Source organism: Salmo salar, chromosome 10 (assembly GCF_965601325.2).
Source record: "Salmo salar chromosome 10, fSalSal1, whole genome shotgun sequence".
Taxonomy (NCBI): domain Eukaryota; kingdom Metazoa; phylum Chordata; class Actinopteri; order Salmoniformes; family Salmonidae; genus Salmo; species Salmo salar.
This window is the reverse complement of record NC_138300.1, coordinates 43,940,474-43,962,556: the sequence shown is the minus strand read 5'-3', so window position 1 is coordinate 43,962,556 and position 22,083 is coordinate 43,940,474. Positions and strand designations below refer to the sequence as shown.

General features: G+C 42.5%; 1 protein-coding gene across 1 annotated transcript in view; it reads left to right on the top strand.

Annotated features, from left to right (window-relative positions):
- The first annotated feature begins 17,370 nt into the window (after nucleotides 1–17,370).
- The window catches only part of podn (podocan), a 32,845-nt gene continuing 28,132 nt past the window's right edge, over nucleotides 17,371–22,083 (top strand). The window contains exons 1-3 of the mRNA XM_014123320.3: nucleotides 17,371–17,617; nucleotides 19,279–19,339; nucleotides 19,686–20,054. Of these exons, the coding sequence (XP_013978795.2) occupies nucleotides 19,770–20,054 (285 nt within the window). The 5' untranslated portion in view covers nucleotides 17,371–17,617; nucleotides 19,279–19,339; nucleotides 19,686–19,769. The remainder of the gene's footprint in view (nucleotides 17,618–19,278; nucleotides 19,340–19,685; nucleotides 20,055–22,083) is intronic.

Genomic DNA, 22,083 nt, shown 5'->3' with positions numbered 1-22,083 from the left:
TCTTTTGATGACTTCTGTAACCGTAATAGCCTTGGTTTCATGCATGTTAACATTAGAAGCCTCCTCCCTAAATTAGTTTTATTCACTGCTTTAGCACACTCTGCCAACCCGGATGTCCTAGTCGTGTCTGAATCCTGGCTTAGGAAGACCACCAAAAACTCTGAAATCTTCCATCCCAAACTACAACATTTTCAGACAAGATAGAATGGCCAAAGGGGGCAGTGTTGCAATCTACTGCAGAGATAGCCTGCAGAGTTCTGTCCTACTATCCAGGTCTGTACCCAAACAATTTGAACTTCTACTTTTAAAAATCCACCTCTCTAAAAACAAGTCTCTCACCATTGCCCCCTGCTATAGACCACCCTCTGCCCCCAGGTGTGCCCTGGACACCATATGTGAACTGATTGCCCCCCCATCTATCTTCATGAGCTCGTGCTGCTAGTTGACCTAAACTGGGACATGCTTAACACCCCAGCCATCCTACAATCTAAGCTTGATGCCCTCAATCTTACACAAATTATCAATGAACCTACCAGGTACCACCCCAAAGCTGTAAACACGGGCACCCTCATAGATATCATCCTAACCAACTTGCCCTCTAAATACACCTCTGCTGTTTTCAACCAAGATCTCAGCGGTCAAACGACCTCCACTCATCACTGTCAAACGCTCCCTGAAACACTTCAGCGAGCAAGCCTTTCTAATCGACCTGGCCCGGGTATCCTGGAAGGATATTGACCTCATCCTGTCAGTAGAGGATGCCTGGTTATTTTTTTTAAATGCCTTCCTCACCATCTTAAATAAGAAATAAATTTAGAACCAGGAACAGATATAGCCCTTGGTTCTCTCCAGACCTGACTGCCCTTAACCAACACAAAAATATCCTGTGGCGTTCTGCATTAGCATCGAACAGCCCCCGTGATATGCAACTTTTCAGGGAAGTTAGAAACCAATATACACAGGCAGTTAGAAAAGCCAAGGCTAGCTTTTTCAAGCAGAAATTTGCTTCCTGCAACACAAACTCAAAAAAGTTCTGGGACACTGTAAAGTCCATGGAGAATAAGAACACCTCCTCCCAGCTGCCCACTGCACTGAGTATAGGAAACTGTGTCACCACCGATAAATCCACTATAATTGAGAATTTCAATAAGCATTTTTCTACGGCTAGCCATGCTTTCCACCTGGCTACTCCTACCGCGGTCAATAGCACTGCACCCCCCACAGCTATACGCCCAAGCCTTCCCCATTTCTCCTTCTCCCAAATCCAGTCAGCTGATGTTCTGAAAGAGCTGCAAAATCTGGACCCCTACAAATCAGCCGGATTAGACAATCTGGACCCTTTCGTTCTTAAATTATCTACCGAAATTGTTGCAACCCCTATTACTAGCCTGTTCAACCTCTCTTTCGTGTCGTCTGAGATTCCCAAAGATTGGAAAGCAGCTGCGGTCAACCCCCTCTTCAAAGGGGGGGACACTCTTGACCCAAACTGCTACAGACCTATATCTATCCTGCCCTGCCTTTATAAGGTCTTCGAAAGCCAAGTCAACAAACAGATTACCGACCATTTCGAATCCCACCGCACCTTCTCCGCTATGCAATCTGGTTTCAGAGCTGGTCATGGGTGCACCTCAGCCACGCTCAAGGTCTTAAACGATATCATAACCGCCATCGATAAGAAACAATACTATGCTGCTGTATTCATTGACCTGGCCAAGGCTTTCGACTGTCAATCACCACATCCTCATCGGCAGACTCAATAGCCTTGGTTTCTCAAATGATTGCCTCGCCTGGTTCACCAACTTCTTCTCTGATAGAGTTCAATGTGTCAAATCGGATGGCCTGTTGTCCGGGCCTCTTGCAGTCTCTATGGGGGTGCCACAGGGTTCAATTCTCTGACCAACTCTTTTCTCTGTATACATCAATGATGTCGCTCTTGCTGCTGGTGAGTCTCTGATCCACCTCTACGCAGATGACACCATTCTGTATACTTCTGGCACTTCTTTGGACACTATGTTAACAACCTTCCAGACGAGCTTCAATGCCATACAACTCTCCTTCCGTGGCCTCCAACTGCTCTTAAATACAAGTAAAACTAAATGCATGCTCTTCAACCGATCGCTGCCTGCACCTGCCCGCCCGTCCAGCATCACTACTCTGGATGGTCCTGACTTAGAATATGTGGACAACTACAAATACCTAGGTGTCTGGTTAGACTGTAAACTCTCCTTCCAGACTCACATCAAACATCTCCAATCCAAAGTTAAATCTAGAATCGGCTTCCTATTTCGCAACAAAGCATCCTTCACTCATGCTGCCAAACATACCCTTGTAAAACTGACCATCCTACCGATCCTCGACTTCGGCAATGTCATTTACAAAATAGCCTCCAATACCGTACTCAATAAACTGGATGCAGTCTATCACAGTGCCATCTGTTTTGTCACCAAAGCCCCATATACTACCCACCACTGCGACCTGTACGCTCTTGTTGGCTGGCCCTCGCTTCATACTCGTCGCCAAACCCACTGGCTCCAGGTCATCTACAAGACCCTGCTAGGTAAAGTCCCCCCTTATCTCAGCTCACTGGTCACCATAGCAGCACCCACCTGTAGCACGCGCTCCAGCAGGTATATCTTTCTGGTCACCCCCAAAGCCAATTCTTCCTTTGGCCGTCTCTCCTTCCAGTTCTCTGCTGCAAATTACTGGAACGAACTGCAAAAATCTCTGAAACTGGAAACACTTATCTCCCTCACTAGCTTTAAGCACCAGCTGTCAGAGCAGCTCACAGATCACTGCACCTGTACATAGCCCATCTATAATTTAGCCTAAACAACTACCTCTTCCCCTACTGTAGTTAGTTAGTTATTTATTTTGCTCCTTTGCACCCCATTATTTCTATTTCTACTTTGCACTTTCTTCCACTGCAAATCTACCATTCCAGTGTTTACTTGCTATATTGTATTTACTTTTCCGCCATGGCCTTTTTGCCTTTACCTCCCTTATCTCACCTCATTTGCTCACATTGTATATAGAGTTATTTTTCTACTGTATTATGTAAGTATGTTTGTTTTACTCCATGTGTAACTCTGTGTTGTTGTATGTGTCGAACTGCTTTGCTTTATCTTGGCCAGGTCGCAATTGTAAATGAGAACATGTTCTCAACTTGCCTACCTGGTTAAATAAAGGTGAAATAAAGTATATATATATTTTTTTACATCTCATATGTATATACTGTACTCTATACCATCTACTGCATCTTGCCTATGCCGTTCGGCCATCGCTCATCCATATATTTTTATATGTACATATTCTTATTCATTCCTTTACACTTGTGTGTAAAAGGTAGTTGTTGTGAAATTGTAAGATTACTTGTTAGATATTAATGCATGGTCGGAACTAGAAGCACAAGCATTTCGCTACACTCGCAATAACATCTGCTAACCATGTGTATGTGACCAATAAAATTTGATTTGATTTTAATAGTGAAGACATCAAAACTTTGAAATAACACATATGGAATCATGTAGTAACGAAAAAAGTGTTAAACAAATCAAAATATATTTTATATTTGAGATTCAAGGCACACCTATTAATTGAAATGCATTCCAGGTGACTACCTCATGAAGCTGGTTGAGAGAATGCCAAGAGTGTGCAAAGCTGTCATCAAGGCAAAGGGGGGCTACTTTGAATAATCTCAAATGTAAAATATATTTAGATTTGTTTAAAACTTTTTTGGTTTCTACATGATTCCCTAACAGTTTGTGGGCACCGTTTGTCACTGTTATAGTGCAATTCATCTACTGTATAATGTTGTGTAGTGGCTTTGCTGGTATGCATCCCACTTTATTTATTTTTTGCAACACCAAGATTTACATGCTAAATCGCCACTGGGAATGAGTAGGTGTGTCCAAACTTTTGACTGGTTCTGTATACACTGAGTGTACAAAACATTAAAACACATGCTCTTCCCATTACATAGATAGGCTGACCAGGTAAAAGCTATGCTCCCTTGTTGATGTCACTTGTTAAAAGTGTGCAAGTCATTATTATTAAGGTGTTCCTAATGTTTGGTATGCTCAGTGTATATAATGGTGTGTATAGACAGTATATGAATAGAAAAGGTGTGTACAGCAGTAGGTTAAGCCATGACTAGAATACAGTATGTAAACATTATTAAAATGATCAGTGTTCAATGACTCTATGTACATAGAGCAGCAGTCTTTAAGGTGCAAGGTAGAGTACCAAGTGGTAGCCGGCTTGTACGAGTGACTAAGGTTCAGGGCAGGGTTCTGGGCGTAGGCCGGCTAGTGGTGATAGTGGTGACTGTATAACAACCTGGAGATATCAGTCTTTCGGTCCCAGCTACCATGCACCTGTACTGTCTCCGCCTTCTAGATGGTAGCGGGGTGAACGGGCCATGGCTCAGGTGGGTGAGGTCCTTGATGATCTTCTTGGACTTGCTATGACACCATGACACTGGGTGCTTTAGATGTCCTGGAGGGCAGGCAGTGTGACCGCACCACCAACTGGAGAGCCCTGCAGTTGCGGACTGTGCAATTGCTGTACCAGGCAGTGACATAGCCCGACAGGATGCTCTCAATGGTGCATCTGTAGAAGTTTGTGAGGGTCTTAGGACCAAGCTCAATTTCTTTAGCCTCCTGAGGTTGAAGAGGCGCTGTTTCTGGTGATGGTGTTGGAGTCGTGCATGGCCACACAGTCATGGATGAACAGGGAGTACAGGAGGGGACTAAGCACACACCCCTGTGGGGGCCCCGCATTCAGCGACAGCATGGCTGAGTTAATGTTTCCTACCCTCACCACCTGGGGTCGGCCCGTCAGGAATTCCAGGATCCAGTTGCAGCGGGAAATGTTCAGTCCCAGGGTCTCAAGCTTGCTGACGAACTCGGAGGAGACTCTGGTGTTGAACGGTGAGCTGTAGTCAATAAACAGCATTCTCACATGGGTATTCCTCTTATCTAGTTGGATGAGGACAGTATGGAGTGCAATTGAGATTGCATTGTCTATGGATCTGTTGGGGCAGTATGAAAATTACAGTCAGTGGTTCTAGGGTGTCTGGAATGATGGAGTCAATGTGTGCCATAACCAGTCTTTCAAAGCACTTCATGATTACAGATGTGAGTGCTACAGAGTGGTAGTCATTGTGGCAGGTAGCCTTAGAGTTCTTGGGAACAGAAATTATGGTGGTCAGCTTGAGGCATGTGGGGATCACAGACTGGGACAAGGAAAGGTTGAAAATGACCGTGAATATGCCTGCCAGCTGTTCTGCGCATGCTCTGAGAACGCGCCCTGGAATGCTGTCCGGCCCCACGGCCTTATGAGTTTTGACCTGATTAAAATCGTTACTTTTGGGGCTCCCGAGTGGCGCAGCGGTCTAAGGCACTGTATCGCAGAGTTAGAGGCGTCACAACAGACCCTGGTTTGCTCCCGGGCTGTATCACAACTGGCCGTGATCTAGAGTCCCATAGGGCGCTGCACAATTGGCCCAGTGTCATCCGGGTTAAGGGAGGGTTTTGCCAGGAGGGCTTTACTTGGCTCATCGCACTCTAGGGACTCCTTGTGGTGGGCCGGGCGCCTGCAGGTTGACCTCGGTCGTCAGGTAAACGGTGTTTCCTCCAACACATTGCAGCGGGTGGTTCTAGGTTAAGCGGGTGGGTGTTAAGAAGTGCGGTTTGGCGGGTCATGTTTTTGAGGACGCATGACTCGACCATCACCTCCCGAGCCCTTTGGGGAGTTTCAGTGATGAGACAAGATCGAAAAAGGGGGTAAAATACACAAAATAAATACCTTACTTTGGCCTCGGAGAGAGTCATCAAAGCAGTCTTGTAGCATAGCCTCCAAAACGGAGGACCGCATCACTGTTTGAGCTTCTACTTGTAAACAGGAAGCAGGAGTATAGAGTCATGATCTGATTTGCCAAAGGGGGGACGAGGGAGGGCCTTGTATGCTTGCTTGTGGGTAGAGTAACAGTGGTCTAGGACTTTATTGCCCCTGGTGGCGAAGGAGAAGTGTTGATTGAAGTTGGGCAATATGTGTCTTAATGACGCAGAATTGAAATCACTGGTAAAGCAGCCTCCGGGTGCACGGTTTGCTGCTTGTTTATAGCCTCGTAGAGTTTGTTAAGTGCCAGCTTGTTGTTTTTATTGTCCTGAGGTGGAATATATACAGCAGTCATGATAAAAGATGAAAACTCTCGGGAGGTAGAAGGGTCGGCATTTGACCATCAAGTATTCCAAGATGGGTGAACAATGGGTCGAAACTTCCACTGTGCCAGAGTCAGCACACCATGTGCTGTTGATGAAGAGGCAAACCCCTCCCATTTACATTTTCATTTATATTTTAGTCATTTAGCAGACGCTCTTATCCAGAGCGACTTACAGTAGTGAATGCATACATTTCATTTCATTTCATGCATCCCCTTTCAATCCCCCTTTCAATTTCCCTGAATCCAATGTCCTGTCTGCTCAGTGAATGGAGAATCCATTGAGTTGGATAGCCATGGGGGCTATCTTGTCCAAATTCCAGGCAATATCAAATCAAATGTATTTATATAGCCCTTCTTACATCAGCTTATATCTCAAAGTGCTGTACAGAAACCCAGCCTAAAACCCCAAACAGCAAGTAATGCAGGTGTAGAAGCACGGTGGCTACGAAAAACTCCCTAGAAATGCCAAAACCTAGGAAGAAACCTAGAGAGGAACCACGCTATGAGGGGTGGCGAGTCCTCTTCTCGCTGTGCCGGTTGGAGATTATAACAGAACATGGCCAAAATGTTCAAATGTTCATAAATGACCAGCAGGGTCAAATAATAATAATCACAGTAGTTGTCGAGGGTGCAACAAGTCAGCACTTCAAGAGTAAATGTCAGTTGGCTTTTCATAGCCGATCATTGAGAGTATCTCTACCGCTCCTTCTGTCTCTAGAGAGTTGAAAACAGCAGGTCTGGGACAGGTAGCATGTCCGGTGAACAGGTCAGGGTTCCATAGCCGCAGGCAGAACAGTTGAAACTGGAGCAGCAGCACGGCCAGGTGGACTGGGGACAGCAAGGAGTCATCATGCCAGGTAGTCCTGAGGCATGTTCCTAGGGCTCAGGTCCTCCAAGAGAGAGAAAGAAAGAAAGAATTAGAGAGAGCATACTTAAATTCACACAGGACACCGGATAAGACAGGAGAAATACTCCAGATATAACAGACTGACCCTAGGCTGAGACAGGGGGGTCAGGAGACACTGTGGCCCCATCTGATAATACCCCCGGACAGGGCCAAACAGGCAGGATATAACCCCACCCACTTTGCCAAAGCACAGCCCCCACACCACTAGAGGGATGTCTTCAACCACCAACTTACCATCCTGAGACAAGGCCGAGTATAGCCCACAAAGATCTCCGCCATGGCACACCCCCGGGGGGGGGGGGGGGGGGGGGGGGGGGGGCGTCAACCCAGACAGGAAGACCACGTCAGTGACTCAACCCACTCAAGTGACGCACCCCTCCTAGGGACGGCATGGAAGAACACCAGTAAGCCAGTGACTCAGCCCCTGTAATAGGGTTAGAGGCAGAGAATCCCAGTGGAGAGAGGGGAACCGGCCAGGCAGAGACAGCAAGGGCGGTTCGTTGCTCCAGAGCCTTTCCGTTCACCTTCACACTCCTGGGCCAGACTACACTCAATCATAGGACCTACTGAAGAGATGAGTCTTCAGTAAAGACTTAAAGGTTGAGACCGAGTCTGCGTCTCTCACATGGGTAGGCAGACCATTCCATAAAAATGGAGCTCTATAGGAGAAAGCCCTGCCTCCAGCTGTTTGCTTAGAAATTCTAGGGACAATTAGGAGGCCTGCGTCTTGTGACTGTAGCGTACGTGTAGGTATGTACGGCAGGACCAAATCGGAAAGATAGGTAGGAGCATGCCCATTTAATGCTTTGTAGTTTAGCAGTAAAACCTTGAAATCAGCCCTTGCCTTAACAGGAAGCCAGAGTTATTTTGGCAAATTCTTCTTTATGTGGAAATTTAGTTCATCATATCACTCACATTACAATAGCCCAAACACTTTCCATACTTATTATCTCAGATATTGAGACTGTAGGGAGTTTTTCAGATGTTCTCAGACCTAAAAAGTTGTCTAATCTTGATATGTGACTCACCACCTGGATTCGGTCTTATGTGGCAAAATTTGACATGGCGTTTTTTACATTAGATAAAAGTAGAGACTCAGAACTACCAAATGGTATGTCATACACTGCATTTGAGGAACAATGGGAAAGTAATTCCGCTTTGAAAGTTGATCAACTTGTAAACTCACTTTTGAGAAAATTGCCTTTGAGTGTTTTGCTATCTAGTGAAGAGCTCTTCTTTGTCTACATCCATTCAGCATCATTCACACCCTCACCCTAAGCTTTAGCCTCACCCATCTCGTTTTGCTTTCGAAGTGCACACTTGATGCTCTGGCCGATGATTTGTTTACCTCTGGATAACATGAAAATAGCCTAACCAGCTCTGCTGGCAACAATTTCTAACCGCTTTTTTGCAGACGTTTACTGACACCGGCTATATTCAACGGGTGTTGTACACACGTCACGTAACGTTAGCTAACAAGCCAGCCAGACAACGCTAGCTACTGTAACTTACACAACAATGCCACAGTGCTGGAAGCTAACCAACCATGTTCAATGTTAGCTAGGTAACATTAGGCTCTAACTAGAACAGCACACGGCTCTGGGAAATTAATAATGTCAGCTATGGAGCTAGCCAGCTAACGTTCGCTAGCTGGTTGACAGTACACTTTAGCTTATGACTTATAAGCTAACTAGGTAAACAATGTACCTAGCTAGGTTAACAAAGTGTAAGTTCACACACGTCACGTTAGCTAACAAGCCAGCCAGCTAACGTTACAGTAGCTAGTTAAACAACAATGAACAGTGCCAACAATGCCACAGTGCTTGGAGATACGAGTAATAGCATCAGCTAGGGAGCCAGCCAGCTAAAGTTAGCTAGCTAGCTAATAGTTCACTTTAGCTTGAAATGAAACCCCTTTCTGTCAAAATTAGAAAACGTGTAATATCTGAAAATGTAGCTAGCTAACACTAGACTATCTTACCTGTATACATCATTGTGCATGGACGTGTCTCCCTGTCAGGAATGCCATGCCACGGTTGCCCTTAGCTTGAAGATGTAATCCGGAGACAGGTGTTTTCTGTAGCTATCATACTCCACTGATTTCTACTGATTTCAAAATTTGATCCTCCAGAAAGTGGAGAGCAACATTTATGCAGGTCCACTACACAATATAATTTAAAATAAGCCCCGTTCGACAGGATTACCAACACAGACTGACAAGCTTCTATGGCAAACCAATCCAAACTCCTCTCTTGGCATGTCCAGCCCACTCATTATCTCAGCCAATCATGGCTAGTGGGAAGGTTGCTATCTTTTTCTGCGGCTTAATTAACCAACTAGGCTCGTAATTTAACAATTTTATTCATTTTTACAGATGGCATACAAGTTTGTTATTAAGGCACATGAAAGTTCACATGTTCAAGAAGACACTTCTGCCAAAAAACGCATTTTGATAAAATGTTTTTTGTTTTTTTTACGTTCAAACGGCTCTCCTGTGAAGTCGTGACTTGCGACATACGCCTAGTTTCCTAAATCGGGTCACATAAGAGTCGATGTTTAGCTGTACCTATTGTGTGCACTCACACAGTTATATGCACAGTTATGTGCACAGTTAGTCTCTGTCTTTTAGATTACAGTACATAGCTAAAAATCCTAGGTCTCTCTAGCTGACTAAACTCCACTCCATGGTGAAGGAAGTTTCTTATTAACTCCACCAATGGAGTAGAGCAGAGACCAGGCTTTGTGAAATTCAGCTCCGATTCCATTGATTCACCCTGATTATGAAACTTTTCACTTGTACCTATGTTTGTCCACAGTAGTTGCGTGCCTTTCTTTGTTTTCTGAAATCCATACTTTTTCAATAAACGTTAATCAAATACAACCACTGACTGTTTCTCATTCCTGTTGCTCTAAGATGGCAGCTCAATTAATCTCAACAAGGAAACACTGGTTGTATTTGATTAACGTTTATAAAAACAAATATGAATTTCAGCAAACAAAGAAAGGCACGCAACTAGAGGGGTGGTAGGGTTAGGGGGAAAATAATAAAGAAGGAAAATATATTAAAACAAATATATATTTTAAATAATATATATATTTACAAAAATATATATATATGGCGGATTGGAAATTATGCAGACCATTATGGTGATAGAACCCACAATCTATCTGCAATATTTAAGCTTATCTACCCCCTAAAAAAATTACAGAGGACAATAATAGGTACAAGGTAAGTGTTTAATAATAATAATTTTTTTAAAGTATTGACCTTGGGTGAATTGATGTAGTCTGAAATGAATTACCACAAAGCCTATGTCTCTGCTCCACTACGTTGGTGGATTTCATCAAAAACTTACTTCACTATGGAGTGGAGTTTAGTCAGCTAATGTCTCTCTAAATACAGTATGTCATGACCAAGCAAGCTAACATCAGCTAGCTACCTAGCTAATTCGCTTGCTGATGTTAGCCTAATGTTGTTAGCTCGTCCAGATAACTTACATGGCTAGCTAGCTAGCCACCACCACACATAGTGACATTGAAGTGCTAGCCATAATGGCTATCATCATTAAGTGTTAGTTAGCCATGTAGCTAGCCAGCTAACTTAGCTGCAAGCAGGGGCGCAACTTTCACTGGGGACGGGGGAGACATGTCCCCCCACATTATGAAATTGCACCCCCCCAGTTTTGTAATTGTAATGTGATACAAAACGATGCAACGGTCTGCTTTAGGGCCACACGGACGCCTCTGAGCGGTTTCGAGTGTTTATCCGACTGGATTAAAAAACGATTATGTCCCCCCCCCACTTCTAAAACCAAAGTTGCGCCTCTGGCTGCAAGGATAGCTTGCTAACTTTAGTATTCTTGACAACTAAGCTAACGCTAACTTACATAAGTTAGACTATTAGATAGCCAGGCTCCAAAGCCATCCATAAAACACAGTTTTCGTCATTCATAGCTAGCTAGTTATCTTACCTCTACAATGTTTTCTCAAGTTTGAGGCAGTTATTGTAGGCTGCCACCTTCGCCATCGTGGGTAAGCAAAGCTTGCATTACATCGCCTCTACTGTGCTTGAAAGAGAACTGGTCACAGCAAACTGGTACTGTTCTTAGCCTGTTAGGGCTAGGGGGCAGTATTGACACGGCTGGATAAAAAACATACCCAATTTAATCTGGTTACCACTCCTACCCAGTAACTAGAATATGCATATACTTATTACATATGGATAGAAAACACCCTAAAGTTTCTAAAACTGTTTGAATGGTGTCTGTGAGTATAACAGAACTCAAATGGCAGGTCAAAACCTGAGAGATTCCTTTACAGGAAGTGGCCTGTCTGACCATTTCTTGAACTTCTTTTCCATCTCTATCTTTTACTAAGGATCTCTGCTCTAACGTGACACTTCCCACGTCGTCCATAGGCGCTCAGAGCCCGGGAAAAAACAGAATGTCGTCATTCCAGCCCCAGGCTGAAACACATTATCGCCTTTCTCAAGTGGCCGATCAAGGGACTCTGGGCTTATGCGCGTGACCCGACCGCCCCCGCCTTTGTGATTTTTTCCTCTGTTTGCCGAAAAGGAGATTCCCTGTCGGAATATTATCGCTTTTCTACGAGAAAAATGGCGTAAAAATTGATTTTAAACAGCGGTTGACATGCTTCGAAGTACGGTAATGGAATATTTAGAATTTTATTGTCACGAATTGCGCCATGCGCGCGACACTTCTTTACCATTTCGGATAGTGTCTGGAACGCAGGAACAAAACGGCGCTATTCGGATATAACGATGGATTATTTTGGACCAAACCAACATTTGTTATTGAAGTAGCAGTCCTGGGTGTGCATTCTGACGAAGACAACAAAAGGTAATGAAACTTTTAGAATAGTAAATATGATTATGGTGAGTGCTAAACTTGCCGGGTGTCTAAATAGCGAGCCCGTGATGCCTGGGCTATGTACTTAAAATATTGCAAAATGTGCTTTCACCAAAAAGCTATTTTAAAATCGGACATATCGAGTGCATAGAGGAGGTCTGTATCTATAATTCTTAAAATAATTGTTATGCTTTTTGTGAACGTTTATCGTGAGTAATTTAGTAAAATGTTAGCGAATTCCCCGGAAGTTTGCGGGGGGTATGCTTGTTCTGAACGTCACATGCTAATGTAAAAAGCTGGTTTTTGATATAAATATGAACTTGATTGAACAAAACATGCATGTATTGTATAACATAATGTCCTAGGGTTGTCATCTGATGAAGATCATCAAAGGTGAGTGCTGCATTTAGCTGTCTTCTGGGTTTTGGTGACATTATATGCTGGCTTGAAAAATGGGTGTCTGATTATTTCTGGCTTGGTACTCTGCTGACATAATCTAATGTTTTGCTTTCGTTGTAAAGCCTTTTTGAAATCGGACAGTGTGGTTAGATTAACGAGAGTCTTGTCTTTAAATAGCTGTAAAATAGTCATATGTTTGAGAAATTGAAGTAATAGGATTTTTAAGGTTTTGAAAATCGCGCCACAGGCTGCAAGTGGCTGTTACATAGGTGGGACGAATTCGTCCCGCCTAGCCCAGAGAGGTTAAAGATTTTAAAATTGCCAAAGTTATCCCCCTCTATAAATCTGGGGATCCAAGATCTTTTACAAATTATCGCCCAATATCTGTACTACCATGTTTTTCTAAAATCCTAGAAAAATTGGTTTATAATAGTATGTTTAAACATTTAAATCAACACTGTATTCTATATGAGCACAAATATGTTTTTTGTAAAAACTACTCCACAGATATTGCTCTTTTGCAACTTGTGGATCAAATCTTTACAGCCCTTAACAACAATGAATACGCTCTTGGCATGTTTTTAGATTTATCGAAAGCTTTTGACACCAATTTGATTTGATCACACGATAATTTTTATGAACAAATTAGTGAAGCTAACTCAGGCATGGCCAGATTGTCTGAATGGTTCCAGATAAATGATTTATCTTTATATGTATAACAATCTAAATGTATTGTATTCACTAGGAAGAAAAATAAACATAGTAAAAAGAAGAGCCAGAATCTCATTTGGTGGGAATGAAATGGAACAAGTCACACCCACTTCCTCTGAGTTCTAATTGATTTAAAGTTATCCTGGAAAGATCATATTTAATTTGTCTGCAACAAAGTGATGGTTGGTATCATCAGAAATATTAGTGGTTTGGCTCATCAGGCTTGCTTCCAAACTCTATACAATAGCTTAATTTACCTGTATCTCATTTAATGTAATATTGTCGGGGCCAGTACATATGCCTCCTACCTACACAAATTACTCATCATACAAAATAATTGTTCAAGACTAGCCATCTCCTCTAATTACCTGGCTCCAACTGCACCTTTGTTTAAGAAACTCAATATCTTGTCTATTTACAACATTAATGTACGCCAATTATGCACTTTCATCTACAAATACTCATACCTCCCAGAAGTCTACCTAAACCCTTCAATGGATTCTTCCAGGTTAATTCTGAAATCCATCGTTACAACACAAGACACTGCGATAACCTTCTCTATCAGATACCACCATACTCAGGAATTATTATCTTCACATTGCTAAAACATCATCATTCCTCAATAACTTAAAGCGAAGACTGGGGGTCAGCCTGATGAACCAAACTACTCAGTAATCTCCTCCATATAGCCTAACTTTCACACACTCACATGCATACCTACACACACACATTTAAACAAAACAAATACTTTTTAAAATGTTTGTGATTACTGATCAGTTAATTTATACATTTATAATTAATAGTTTTGTTATCTGTTTTAACAACCCGTTTTTATTTTTGTACTTATGTATTGTATATATTTTTTTGTGTTGTGGTTTTCATATAAGCCCTTGGGCTTCCAACCACACCTGCACACCACTTTTTGTTGTTGTTGTTGTTTTTATCTGTATTGTTGTTAATCACTTGTTTTCTTTGGTGCAAATAAATTAAACTCATTTAAACTAAACAGTCTCCTCCATCTCCATTGTTTTCACAAATACTGCTTTGATAGGAACGTTTTTTATCTTTCACGACATGTCTCATACTCCGGCCATCATCGTTCAGTTTGTGTGTACAGCTTGATTTGATTGGCTACTCAATTACAGTAACAAGATTATTTGTAATTTGTTACTTCCACCCCTGCATACAGGCCCAAATCAAGGCCTCATAGCCCCAGATGGGAATGTGGCTCTGCAGACGTGCACGGCCAGTCTAGTCAGACTCTCTCTTCACTTGACTTTAAAGTGGATACATGTTACATCATCATGATGATGTGGCCAGTGACACTTTGCTTCTTGAATGTCCAATATCTTGAAAACTTGACTGCTGACATGCAAAACATTTTGTGACTCTATCAACAGTGGACTAATGAAAACAATGCTAAAAGATAGTTTTTGAGTGGAGTTCCCCTTTAACACATTTAAATTTGTTACATTTTAGTCATTTAGCAGACGCTCTTATTCAGAGCGACTTACAGTAGTGAATGCATACATTTCATACATTTTATTTTTTATTTTTCTGTGCTGGCTCCCCGTGGGAATCGAACCCACAACACATAACACTCCTTCTCTCCCCTCCCCCCCCCCCCCCCCCATTGAAAGTGTTTTTTAGTCCAGGACTAGGCTTAATATCTGTCTGGGAAACTGCCCCAAAGTGATAATAAAGTTGATAATTACTTCTATCTATCTAAATTCACAGTTTACAGCCCTATGGACAGCCATAGGAATCATGAAGGAAGCCACTGTGTCATACTTTATAATTTATTTTTGATCCAGGTTTAGTCCTATAATTTATGTGACATAACTCGGGCGGAATGTCCTTTGAGAAGTGTCTTAGGGAATATGGAAAAATAGGCCTGCTGATAGTGGAATTAACATAATTTGCGATACAAAGACATTTTCACTGAAAGCAGATGTACAAACACCATAACGCTTAATGGGAGGTATAGACTATGTAGACAGAGACCCTTCTACACAGCGTGTGAGTTATTAGGCCATATCCTGTCTGTCGCCTCTTTCTGGCAGACTCTTGTTTCCTGTCTATATGAAATGTCATCTTCAAAATAAATGCCCTTTCAAGATAAATGTGGATTACATGAGTTCTCTATAAATACTTGTTTTCTAATACTGATCAGTTTATAGGCTCATATTGGTTGCAATTTTTGTTCATCTTTACTAAAGCGATTATTTCTTTAATCTCAAGCACTGCAGTTGTTCAATGTGATATAATGAGAAAACAGGAGAGAATGTTTAGGCCTTTGAGGGAACAAATTGCTAACACAATGTTACTGCCATTCCTGGCTCCCTGGTTCATGATAACTCTCTCTTTGTAGCGGGCTCAAAGAAAAAACAGGGAATGTATGATTCAGCAACATCATCTATTTGAAGTAAAATTACTTTTAAGTTCATCCAAGATACTTTCAGTCCAATATATTCACTCAGTTTCGCTGTGATACTAATCTCTGTTGATTCATGAGCAATATATACAGTACCAGTCAAACGTTTGGACACATCTACTCATTCCAGGGTTTTTCTTTATTTTTACTGTTTTCTACATTGCAGAATAATAGTGAAGACATTACATTATGAAATAACACATATCGAATCATGTAGTAACCAAAAAAGTGTTAAACAAATCAAAATATATTTTATATTCTTCTAAATAGTCAACCTTTAGCTTGGCACACTCTTGGCATTCTCTCAACCAGCTTCACCTGGAATGCTTTTCCAACAGTCTTGATGGAGTTCCCACATATGCTGAGCACTTGTTGGCTGCTTTTCCTTCAGTCTGTGGTCCAGCCCATCCCAAACCATCTCAATTGGGTTGAGGTTGGGTGATTGTGGAGGCCAGGTCATCTGAAGCAGCACTTCATCACTCTCCTTCTTGGTCAAATAGCCCTTACACAGTCTGGAGGTGTGTTGGGTCATTGTCCTGTTGAAAAACAAATAATAGTCCCACTAAGCGCAAACCAGATGGGATGGCGTAATGCTGCAGAATGCCGTGGCAGCCATGCTAGTTAAGTGTGCCATGAATTCTAAATAAATCATCAACAGTGTCACCAGCAAAGCACCCCCACACCATCACACCTCCTCCATGCTTCATGGTGGGAACCACACAAGCGAAGATCATCCGTTCACCTACTCTCCGTCTCACAAAGACACGGCGGTCAGAACCATAAATCTAAAATTTGGACTCATCAGACCAAAGGGCAGATTTCCACCGGTCTTATGTCAATTGCTCATGTTTCTTGGCCCAAGCAAGTCTCTTCTTCTTATTGGTGTTTCTTTGCAGCAATTCGACCATGAAGGTCTGATTCACCCAGTCTCCTCTGAACAGTTGTTGAGATGTGTCTGGGTCTTCCTTTCCTGTGGCGGTCCTCATGAGAGCCAGTTTAATCATAGCTCTTGATGGTTTTTGCAACTGCACTTGAAGAAATGTTCAAAGTTCTTGAAATGTTCCGTATTGACTGACCTTCATGTCTTAAAGTAATGAGGGACTGTTGTTTCTCTTTGCTTATTTGAGCAGTTCTTGCCATAATATCGACTTGGTCTTTTATCAAATAGGACTATCTTCTGTATACCACCCCTACCTTGTCACAATATAACTGATTGGCTCAAACACATTAAGAAGGAAATAAAATCCAGAAATGTACTTTTAACAAGGCACACCTGTTAATTGAAATGCATTCCAGGTGACAACTTCATGAAGCTGGTTGAGCGAATTTCAAGAGTGTGCAAAGCTGTCATCAAGGCAATGGGTGGCTACTTTGAAGAATCTCAAATATAACATATATTGTGATTTGTTTAACTCTTTTTTTGGTTACTACATGATTCCATGTGTTATTTCGTAGTTGTGATGTCTTCATTCTTCTACAATGTAGAAAATAGTAAGAATTAAGAAAAACCCTTGAATGAGTAGGTGTGTCCAAACTTTTGATTGATACTGTATATATACTGTAGGTACTGTATATACATTTTCTTTCTTTCTTTCTTTCTTTCTTTCTTTCTTTCTTTCTTTCTTTCTTTCTTTCTTTCTTTCTTTCTTTCTTTCTTTCTTTCTTTTTACAGAACAAAACTAATTGCAACATGAAATGTTTTCATTACCATATAGGGATTGGTAAAAACCTGTCCCAGACGACTAAAAAAATAGAAGCAAGAAAGCAAAGAATTCTGGGCTTTTGGCTGTCCTTCAGCTCAGTTTCCTCTCCCACTCTCACTCTCACTGTTTTCCCTCTCTCTCTTCTCTCTTTCCTTCTCCCCTTCTTTCTCTGAACTTTCCCTCTCTCACTCCCACTCTCCTGTCACATCTGGTGGAGATCTGGATCTGAACTGACCAGGGCCGGCCCTGGGAGTGACTGTGTAGTTACTGTGGCTCCTCTCTATCCTGCTATGGGACTGTCTCTGGCTGGACTGGAAACCAGACTGCATTGCCTCTGTCTCTGTCTCTGCTAACCTCCCTCTGTCAGAGAAGGTAAAGAATGCATGTATACTGGAGATCTTCTGTAATATTTCAGTTTGTATTTATGCATGCACCCTTGCTACTTTATACGTTAGGCTCTTGTTAGATAATGCTACGGTGGAATATGATTGTCAGTTCCATAGTCACTCTTTCATGGCACTTTGAACATGTGGACCAGAGCTTTAAATAGATGCTCTGTATATAGATGTAAGATCTTCATTTGATCACCCTGTTGCAGGAAAACTGCAATGGTGCAATTTTAAACGTATAGCATATTTGAGGTTTAAAAAGGTTTCTGAAGTTTGTTATATCTACTTTGAAATTTCAGACTTGATTTTCCCTAATGAAAAATGTATCAGCCCATACAAAAATGTCCATTAATTATAATCCACATAATAATTCACATTTCCTGTTGCTGCAGAATGATTTTCCTGCTGTAGCAAACTGGCTCAAGTTATATGGCTCTCATGTGGACAGAGTCTAATGTTCCAAATGCATTATGGGCTGACTGTATGAATTGATAATGTGCCACCAATCATATAGCATTATAGTAGTGAATGACTGGATTGTTTATGGACTGAGTGGCAGAGTGCCAACCATTATCTTAGCGAATAATAGTAAGCTGTGCAAGTGCACAGCGGTCCAGATGTGTATGAGCTTTTACAGACTATCACGTAAAACGTATAAATAGATTATGTAGCTGAGATTTTAATTTCTCAGCTTTCGAGTCATTGATTAAATGTTCTTGTGTTTTTAAGTGTGTGAACTAATCATTTAGGTTGGTGTGAGAATGTGATCAGTCTGTTTATGAGTAGCATAGTGCATGTGGGGTTTAATGGGTTCCTGCTATATGCGTTGTGCATTTGTTATTGCCAGAGTGGGTGGTATGTGTGTGGGGGATACAGCACTATACTCAGGGTCACATGTTTTTCTCATCTGACGTGAACACAGACACTTGGCTGGTGTTCAGACACAATGTGATTCCCCTGGTTCTGATACAGCACTATACTCAGGTCACGCACGCACGCACCCACGCACACACACACTAACACACACACCACACACACACACAGAGAGAGAGGTGAAGTAGTAGTGGCTCTCCAGTCCCTCAGCAGGATTGGAAAGACTGGTGCTATGCGCTCTGGTAGATGAATGTTTTTTAAAGGTTAGCCAGGAGAGCAGAGTGCCTGTTTGGAACATGTCCATCAGCACAAGAGAAGGCAACTACACTGCAGCTCTCTTTCCTGACTGACCGTAGTACACCGTGCCAAAGCACTGATCTCAATGGAAGCCTACTTTCTGCCTTCTGGGAGAAGAATAGCAGCACCGCACTGTCTTTATTGTAAAAAAAATAACAACAGACTTTGTGTATATTTCACTCAACTATATGGAAAGTAGTCAACCTGAATTGGACAAGAAATTTTAATAAAAGAGAACATGAATGCTGGGTGCTGTAGGTCTACCCATAAAATCAACACAATGTATGAGAGAACAGATTTGAAAAATAAGCCAAACAGGAACAGAATGTCTAACAATCCTCAACAAAAAAGCAGGCGGTTTGTTGTCCTATCAGTCCTTGCAGGTGGTCAGAGGGTGGCCAGCCCTGCTCAGCACTCGAGGGTTGGTTGTTGGGGCAGTGGAACTAAAATTGAAGATGTTTTTTATTGTCACAGATAATACACGTCGTGTCCTCCTTCGCCAAACCACTGCCGGGAGGCCTGCTGTTCTGACAATGTGAGCAACATGAGCTACCTTCTGTAGTACACATCCTTTTATATTTTATCTCTCCTGTCAAAATATCATTTGGCTATGCAGGACCATTGATCTATTTGCTCAGTATGAAAAAAGTATGAAAATGTATGCACTCACTACTGTAAGTCGCTCTGGATAAAAGCATCTGCTAAATGACTAAAATGTAAATGTAAACATTTATTTTCTGTTGAAAACCTCTATAAAGGCAACATTAAAAATGTGTCCCTCTTATTAATTGTGATATGTTATCTATTGGCACTGATTACACAATATCTACTTAATATATCCATGCTTTGATGTAACACACTGTTATTAAACTGTTTTCCAGACCTATCTGACCATCGGTGGTACAGGGCAGCTCAGGTAGGTCAGGTAGCTGAAGAAGTGAGACGACCAGGCACCACCAGCAGACATGGCCAGGACATCTCTGCTGCAGGGCCTGACTGTGTTGCTCCTGGCCTGGGCTCTGGTGCACTGCCAAGCCCCTCTGGAGCCCCAGGAGGAAGAGGAAGAGGATGATCCCATGGAGGAGACAGAGATAGAAACCTTCCTGGTCCCGGTCGTGGCGAAGGTGGAGCCGGTGGTGTGTCCTGGCGAGTGTAGCTGTACAGAGGAGGGAGCGGTGGACTGTGCTGGGGTTGACCTCATGGATTTTCCTAGTGAGCTGTCTGAGAGCACACGCATTCTCTCGCTGCAGGTGGGTCATACACACCCAACACCCACATTCTCTTCCCACAGGTGGGTAATCACACATCCATTAGACCGGGGGGTTTAACATATGGCCTGCCAGCTCGATCCAGTCTGTGAGGGGGTCCAATCCGCCCCTCGGGTGATTTGAGTTAAACAAAACACATTGTTCTTTTTGGGGGGGTGCGGGGGTGGCTTGGAAACAAACTATACAGTACCAGTCAAAAGTTTGGACACACCTACTCATTCCATGATTTTTCTTTATGTTTACTATTTTTTACATTATAGAATAATAGTGAAGACATCAAAACTATGAAATAACACATATAGAATCATTTAGTAACCAAAAATGTGTAAATATATTTTATATTTGAGATTCTTCAAAGTAGTCACCCTTTGCCTTGATGACAGCTTTGCACACTCTTGGCAATCTCTCAAGCAGCTTCATGAGGTAATCACCTGGAATGCATTTCAATTAACAGGTGTGCCTTGTTAAAAGTTATATTGTGGAATTTCCTTCCTTCTTAATGCGTTTGAGCCAATCAGTTGTGTTGTGACAAGGTAGAGGTGGTATACAGAAGAGACCCCTATGTGGTAAAAGACCAAATCCATAGTAAATTAAAATGGGGCCGGAGCAGAAGGCAGACGTTTTACGTGCTCCCAACCTATTGTGTTATGTGTTTGTTTGTTTATCTGCGTTGTTTGTGACTTATTTTTTTACTCATTTTGTACATAATGTTGCCGCTACCGTCTCTTATGACCGAAAATAACTTCTAGACATCAGGACTGCGATTACTCACCACGGACTAGCAGAATCCTTTTTCGTCTTTCATGACTCTGACGAGCCCGAGGCGAAGGATATACGGCTCCCTCGGGAACAGGCCCCGAGCCCCATGATCTGCGTGAAGAGGAGGCTGAGAAAGAGAGGCCAGAGAGCGGGCTGCCAGCTGAGAAGTTGAAGGCAATCGAATAAACTCCCAGTTCCCTCAGTTCTGCTAGCAAACGTGCAATCTTTGGACAATAAAATCGACGAGTTACGCTTAGGATTAAACTACCAATGCAACATTAAAAACTGTAACATCTTATGCTTCACGGAGTTGTGGCTGAACGACCACAACATCAATGTACAGCTGGCTGGTTATACGATGTACCGGCAGGATAGAACAGCAGCGTCTGGTAAGACAAGGGGCGGCGGTCTATGTATTTTTGTAAACAACAGCTGGTGCACGATATCTAAGGAAGTCTCATGCTATTACTCACCTGAGGTTGAGTTTCTTATGATAAGCTGTAGACCACACTACCTACCTAGAGAGTTTTCATCTGTATTCTTTGTAGCTGTTTGCATACGACCACAGTCAGAGGCTGGCACTGAGATAGCATTGAATGAGCTGTATTCCGCCATAAGCAAACAAGAAAACGCTCACCCAGAGTCGGCGCTCCTATTAGCCGGGGACTTTAATACAGGGAAACTTAAATCAGTTTTAACAAATTTCTATCAGCATGTTAAATGTGCAACCAGAGGGAAAAGAACTCTGGACCACCTATACTCCACACACAGAGACGCATACAAAGCTCTCCCTCACCCTCCATTTGGCAAATCTGACCATAATTCCATCACCCTGATTCCTGCTTACAAGCAAAAATGTACAGGACTAAGATCTAGTCGTACTACACCGGCTCTGAGGCTTGTCGGATGTGGCATGGCCTGCAAACCATTACAGACTACAAAGGGAAACACAGCCGAGAACTGCCCAGTGACACGAGCCTAAAAGACGAGCTGAACTATTTCTATGCTCACTTCGAGGCAAATAACACTGAAGCATGCATGAGTGCACCAGCTGTACCGGAAGACTGTGTGATCACGCTCTCCATAGCTGATGTGAGTAAGACCTTTAGACAGGTCAACATTCACAAGGCTGCAGGGCCAGACGGATTGCAGAACGTGTACTACGAGCATGCGCTGACCAACTAGCAAGTGTCTTCACTGACATTTTCAACCTCTCCCTGTCCGAGTCTGTAATACCAACATGTTTTAAGCA